The 7223-nt window shown below is 40.9% G+C and overlaps 1 protein-coding gene across 1 annotated transcript; it reads left to right on the forward strand.

Annotated features, from left to right (window-relative positions):
• Window positions 1–70: 70 nt before the first annotated feature.
• Window positions 71–5399, forward strand: epor (erythropoietin receptor). Its single transcript, XM_075453587.1, has 8 exons — window positions 71–351; window positions 587–722; window positions 873–1039; window positions 1785–1936; window positions 2046–2202; window positions 2337–2424; window positions 2571–2658; window positions 2773–5399. The coding sequence occupies exons 1-8, from the start codon at window positions 252–254 to the stop codon at window positions 3511–3513; spliced, it is 1629 nt and encodes a 542-aa protein (XP_075309702.1). The 5' UTR covers window positions 71–251; the 3' UTR covers window positions 3514–5399.
• Window positions 5400–7223: the final 1824 nt, after the last annotated feature.

Genomic DNA, 7223 nt, shown 5'->3' on the forward strand with positions numbered 1-7223 from the left:
AAAGCTCTCTTTTTGTTTTTTGCTCCACCTCCTCTTCACTGAGTGGAGAAAGTAAACAGCTTCACTGCGCACCTTATCGCTCTCCAGCAGGCGCGTAACCGCGTTGCGCCATCCGTGATAACTAAAACAACAAAAACAAGCTTCACTCCTGGCAAAGAGCTGCGGCGGGCGTGTTTGTGGCAGGTCGTTGGTCCAGTGATGCAGGTGGACAGCAAAGGGTCCAAGTCTTTGGTCACAGAGAGGACAAAAGGATGACATGTGATCAATTCAACCTTCTGTTGGCACTGCACCTGGTATTCTGCGCCATGGGGACGGCTTCCCCTCAAGGCGCAGGAGATTTCGCAAAAAAAGGTAGGATAACTTTTGTTTTCTTTTTTTTTCTTCTTTGTCCTGGGTGGCAATAAAAACCCAAACTTATTCCAACAAATGGGCAAACTGCCGGTAATTGTACAAAAGCATTTGTAAAAGAAAGTCATTTTTATTTGATATTTCAACAAAACAACAGCAACCAAAGGCTTTAGACTGATCATGATTCTACATGGTGAGCTCACGCTTTCCTGATGCCATCCCTGTTTCATCTAATCAGCCTCCATACTCCTGAAAGAGGAACCAGAAAATCCCAAGTGCTTTACTGAGGGCAGGAATAACTTTGTTTGTTTCTGGGAGGAAGATGAGGAGAGGGCTGGTTCCCTGGATCAATACTCCTTCACATACACCTACCAGTAAGTCAAACAGGTCCCTTTTCAGTCTTTTGGACCAATATTACAAAAAAAGGACATAGATTGTGCCATCCAGTATCTGAATGATGGAAGTGCAATATCCTTTCACTCAACCCACAATCTCCCACCGTGTCTGCCTCTGTTCCTGACCAGAAACGAAAACGGCAGCATGTGCCCGCTGAGAGTCGTCCCTGCAGCAGGCGGGAAAAGGTTGTTCGTCTGCCATCTGAACCGGGTTCAGATGTTTGTCGAGATGGACATCCAGGTTCGTCGGGACGGAAGGCTGATTCACAATCGCAGTCTCCTCGTCGAGCTTGTTTGTGAGTGATTTTACTGCTATTACCGTACAACGTCCCTCATCTTTCAATAAATAGTACGGCTAAATTATCATATCTGGATTATTTGATTCAGCATCAATAGTTTTTCCAAAAATCTGCTACATATCATGTTATATTTTGTGTTGAAAACTAATCAAATAACTGTGTCTGATGTGGTTGTTTCTGCCAACAAACTCACTTGAGAATCATCCGACCCTCCTCTCAGAAGCATTCTAGCATCTTTAAGCTCATTGTTTTGGTTTTTCGACCATGACTTTAATTTTTGGGCTTGGCCATCAGCGTTGAATTCGACCACAGCAGCTAGGTATGAAAATCTGTAAAGCAGCCAGTTCTCAACAGATTGTGAAGGGTAAAACTATGCCGTAATTGTTTATTCTAATTCTCGGTAATTCTCCTTTTTTTCCCCTTGTAATTCGCTTTGGATAAAAGCGTCTGCTAAATGCATAAATCTTAGTGTTGAACAGCGAAAACAGGAGCTTCAATGCACAATTCAGATGTACTGAGTGGACACGTACACTCTTCAAAATGAATGCTAATCCTTCCATGTGTCTGATGAAAAAGAAACGCCAGAAATGTTCGCTAGATTATGCTGTAATCAGCAAACCAGCCTGGAAGTGATATCAGGGTATCTACACATAGAGGAACTACTGTTTGTTTCAGGATATGACAAACTTCCCTCACCTGCCACCACAGTCTTCCCTAACACGATTCTTTGTTGGTCCGGCAGTTCTTCTGGACCCTCCTGCTAACGTAACGGTGAGCAGCACTGGTCATAAAGGCCAGCTGAATGTTAGCTGGGTGCCGCCTCCTCTCAAGTACATGGATGACAGCATGATATATGAGGTGATCTACGCTCCAGCGGACAATCACCTTGGGCAGGTATGGCTTTTATTTTAGTGGCTTCACCAATATCATGAAGGTTGCTAACTTCAGGTAGCAGATTTAGGCTACAGTTGGGGTGCTGACGAGTTGGGGGATCTTTAAACAGGTGGAGGTGGCACGAGCCTGCTCTGAGTTGATTCTGACGGGCCTTCAGCCGGGTACAAAGTACAGCGTGCAAGTCCGTGTAAAGCTGGACGGGATCACCTACAATGGCTATTGGAGTGCCTTGAGTGACCCCGTGTTTGTGGAAACTCTCCCTGCAGGTGGATATGCATACACTGTACTTGTGTCATCCTGCATTACCAGAAGTACAGCAATACCATGGAATGGGCACAGTATATGTTGTGCCACATTTTTACTTGATGTTCACATATTCATCTTGCTGTGCCTCCTCCAGAATTGGACCCACTCATTGTGTCCCTGACCCTCATCATCGCTTTCGTCCTCATTGTGCTGCTTCTTATCATACTTCTGTCCCATCAGAGGTTGGTGAATCAGGTCTACACAAACATTTTGACTTATTTTCTATCCACCTTGTGTTTGTCGCCCTGGTGAAAATCTTAAGAACTAACAGATAGAAGAGACTTGTTGGACAAATTTGAAAAGTTGTATTCTGCTGTTTTCTTTTCAGGTTCCTTATAAAAAAGATTTGGCCAATCATTCCAACTCCTGACAGCAAATTCCAAGGTCTTTTCACTGTTTATGGTGGGAACTTTGAGGTAAGAACAAGACTATGAGTCTACAGGCCAGTTAGAATCTCTGAGGCCTTACTTTAAACTGAATCTCATGCTCAAAGTTAGAGTGTTCTCATAATCCTTTCTGTTTCTGTACAGGAGTGGTTAGGGCAGACCAGTGGAGGTTTGTGGTTGACTCCAGCTTTCATCTACTCTGAAGAATCCCCTTCTCCCCTAGAAGTACTCTCAGAACTCAGCCTTTGTCCCTCTCTGACCTCTCCACCTCTTCCACCCAAGGCCTCTAAAGCTTTGACCGCCGTCAGAAATGAGGCCACGGATACGAATAAAGTGGCAGCTGGGGGAGAGTTGTTGAATAGGGGTGATTCAGCTCTCACAGATGAGTGGAGAGCCTCACCTCACAACCACTGGATGATGGATCGCTTACGGGTGTTCCACCAGCACCCCCTCCCATGCTCCCACTCTTCTCTGTTGGAATCTCAAGACACTTACGTCACCCTCAGTGCGAATAACCACAGTGAAGATGAGCCCATGGATGACACTCTTGAGGAGACCCTACCCCTTGAGGTGTTTTTTGCCTCTAAAAAACCAGCGTTGTGTGAGTCCCACTCTGACCTGGGGTCCGTTCAGCAGAGCTCTGGGTCGGGTCATCTTTCATCCCAGTCCAGCTTTGAGTACCCAAACCAAGCCTGGACGTCCAAAGGCCCAGGGTACGCTTACATGGCAGTGGCTGACTCTGGAGTATCTATGGATTACAGCCCAATGAGCAGAGTGGATGACATAAGCAAAGTGGTTGTGTATGCCAATGAGTACAAAAATGAGATCCCTGCTCATAGAAGACCCCTCCTGATGAGGCAGTACCCTGTCCATGATGACAGATGAGAGACAGCCAAACTGGACAGGCCGCACACGGATGAAGCTTTAAGCAGATGTGGTGAAGAGTTATGGAATCTCCACCCAGGCTACGTAAAGAGCAAGAAAAGAGCAAACGAGCTAACCGATACCAAAGATTAAGCTAAAGGACTCAAAAGGGTTCACTGGATGTATCAGATCTGTACAGGACACTAAACAGAAAATGTCAGCTGTGATTTACACCAAAAACTGATATTCATTAGTCTGCATGCTGATCCATTAATATTGTATCATTCAGATTAGATTAGTTGTTGTCAATTCAAGTTGAGAGAACAAACTCCTTGAGTGCCTCCACAGTGATGTATTCAAATTTGAGCCAAATGTGCTCTCGTTTTAACTTAACTGACAAAGTTTCTATGAGGTTCAAGTACACAGCCGACATCCTCAAATGAAAATAGTGTAGGTAAAATGCTTTTTCCCTGTTCCTATCTTTTCTTGTGGTCAACCAATTCCTTTACAAGACTGAAACCAGCAATCATATCACAAATACCTTAGTATCCAAAGCTTGATATAGAGTAGCCTGGCACATTTCTCTGCTACACACATGTACATTTTTGTTTTTAGCTAAGTATTAACATGCTCACAATGACAGCGCTTATGTTTGTTAGGTTTTTATACTTGATGTACATCCTTAATTCATTATGTTAGCATGTTAACATTTGGCTCTTGGCTGTTAAAAACTAAAGCTGAGTCTAATGAAAATAGCATTAGCTTTGAAGTTCAGACATAACAAAGTACTCAGCAAAAGATTTTCTTCTGTTGTTCGTGCCAGAGCAAAAGTGTGATTTATTACAGTTTAACGTTAAATGTAGGGTCATTTATGTCTGTATAAAGAGTAACAGCAATTTGTCCATTCACTATTAAGATGTTCTAACCTGGACCAAAGTGATGGACCATTCTAAGTAAAGCTAACCCACACTAGAGTAAAACTAGACTTTAAACTATTTGTGACCCATACATATTTGAGTCAGAGATTCATTTCACAAGTGGGAACCGACAAACTTGGTGTTCAAAGCCACAAATAGTAAAGCCTGAAAGTACGTACAGAGGAACCAACAAAATGTTTTTAGTCTCTTCATGGGATTTGTTGACTTCAACAAAAATATAGAACAGCGGAAGTCTAATCATTTGAATAACCTTTAATTGTACTCAAAAAACAGCCACGTCAGTGTCAGTTCGAACTCTGAATATCACCGTATCTGTAGATAATACAAGGTTCTTTTAACGTTTTATCACAATTGTGTAGAGTTTTAGATCAAACCAGTAAGTTGTATTAATTTCTATGACAGAATTATTATTAAGTCAGATTAAATTACTTTTACTGTAGGCTGTGCTGCAAGCTTTTAAGTTCATATCCATTCTCTGGTAACTGTAGCACTTTGTAAGTTTCTTTCTTGTCAGGTCTTTTTTTCTTCTTTTCCCGAGGTAACACTGCCACCCAAAGAGCAAAATGTGCATGACATTTCAAAACATAGAAAACGACCAGATCTTCCTTTTTATAACGCTTGTTTGCTTTTGTGGTGTAGGAAAAATATGTAGTACTGACATTGTAAATACTTTGTAAGTATATCGGTATATTTCTAAGCATTGTTGATTTATCTTTTAGTAACGTGACACATTACGGACACAAAGATTTTTATAGAAAAAACAAAATCCTTCCTTTAAATTTCTGGCAGTTTTTAATAGCCATTTCCTTAAACATAAATACATACTACATTCAGAATATATTTTCATATCCTACCGTACACTTTCAAATATGTCTTTGTCACGGTGAAATGGCGTCTACCTCCTTGCTGAGATGAACATTTCAATTTTGTATTTCCCTTAAACTTGTAAAATAAAAACAAAGAGTAATATTTTTCTTCTCATGTTTTTAATTTTGCAAAATATTCCACGTAGAATTTTTGCTTGTTGATAACTTACAAAATAAGCGTTTTCAATAAAAATTAAAAAATTAAAAAAACACATCTACAAAGTCTTCCTTCACACTTAATAGAGCAGAAAAACACGTAGAAAGACGAAGGTAACTCATCTTCAGTGTTGTTGTTGTATTCTTGGAGCAGATGGGCAAAGCCATTATGACTCCTGGGCTTCATCAGACTTTAGGGTCGGTCAGCCTTTTAGACTCGACGCACATTGGTTTGTTTGTTTATATGCTGGCAGAATAAATGAATGATTACTGCACCATGTTTCCACGGTTGTCTGCACTATTTGGTGCCAGGGAAGACTTCTGTAGCTCCTCCTTCTTTTCTAATAAGTATCTATTCTCAATACTTTTCTTAATTGTGAAATACTTTATATGCGATATCCAGTGAAGTCAAACATTTTGAAAATGTTAATTAAAGACATGAAGACAAACAGGAACCTGCTAAAGAAAATGTGCCTTGTTATATAGAGTGTCATTTTCAGGCTTTTTTTTATTTCTTTCATCTCCTTCTTAGGAGTGTCACAAGGAGACTTGGTCTCATTTTCATTTTCAATCTAATACGAACTAATACACTCGTCTTCTGAATGTGTTAGACACGGTTTGATACAGTTCAACGTGTTTACACAGACTTCATTTTTCAAGGGAGAAACTGGCGAGAATTTATCAGGGGGCTGATCCGACTTGCCCTAGATGTAAACAGGTGCCAGCTAACATGCCATATGTTCTGGACCTGTCCCAGACTGAAAGACTTCTGGACTGAAATTTTCAGAACTTACTCATCCATTTATAAGAAAAAATGTAGAGCCTGACCCTCTGGCAGCCATCTTTGGTGTGGCACCAGGAGAAGCACAACTAACGATCACTCAAGGGAAAGCAGTTGCATTCTCTTCATTGTTGGCCAGGAGATTGATCTTATTTAACTGAACAAAAACATCAAACTATTAAATGTGGTTTGCTGAATATCAGATCTCTCCTTTCGAAGTCTCTGTTAGTGAATGAGTTGATTTGTGATCATCATATTGATATATTTTGTCTTACAGAAACCTGGCTGCAGCAGGAGGATCATGTCAGCATTAATGAAGCAACTCCCTCTGACTGTTTAAATGTTCACGTTCCTCGAACCACAGGCAGAGGAGGAGGAGTGGCAGCTATTTTCAGATCAGGGTTACTCATCAGTCCCAGACCCAAGATTAGTTTGAGCTCTTTTGAATCTCTGATTCTCAGTTTTTCCCACGCAAAGTGGAAATCCCAGAAACCTCTTGTGTTTGTTGTTGTGTATCGTCCACCTGGCCCTTATTCTGAGTTTCTGTCTGAATTCTCAGAGTTTTTATCCCAGTTAGTGCTGAGTACAGATAAAGTCATTGTAGTGGGTGACTTTAATATTCATGTAGATGTTGAAAATGACAGCCTGAATATGAACTTTAATTCTATAATGGACTCTATTGGATTTTCTCAGAGTGTTCACAGACCGACTCACTGCCTTAATCACACCCTTGATCTTGTGCTGACTTATGGCATTGAGAGTGAACAGTTAACAGTGTTCCCTCATAACCCTGTCTTATCTGACCATTTTCTGATAACCTTTGAGTTTACATTACTTGACTATACAGTTTCTGAGAAGAAATTTATATATAGAAGGTGTCTATCAGAGGATGCTGTAACCAGATTTAAAGAATTAATTCCATCATCCTTTTCTTCACTGCCATGTGCAGATATGACAGAGGACGACTACCTAAACTTTACTCCAGCAACA

This window comes from Odontesthes bonariensis, chromosome 21 (assembly GCF_027942865.1).
Source record: "Odontesthes bonariensis isolate fOdoBon6 chromosome 21, fOdoBon6.hap1, whole genome shotgun sequence".
Taxonomy (NCBI): domain Eukaryota; kingdom Metazoa; phylum Chordata; class Actinopteri; order Atheriniformes; family Atherinopsidae; genus Odontesthes; species Odontesthes bonariensis.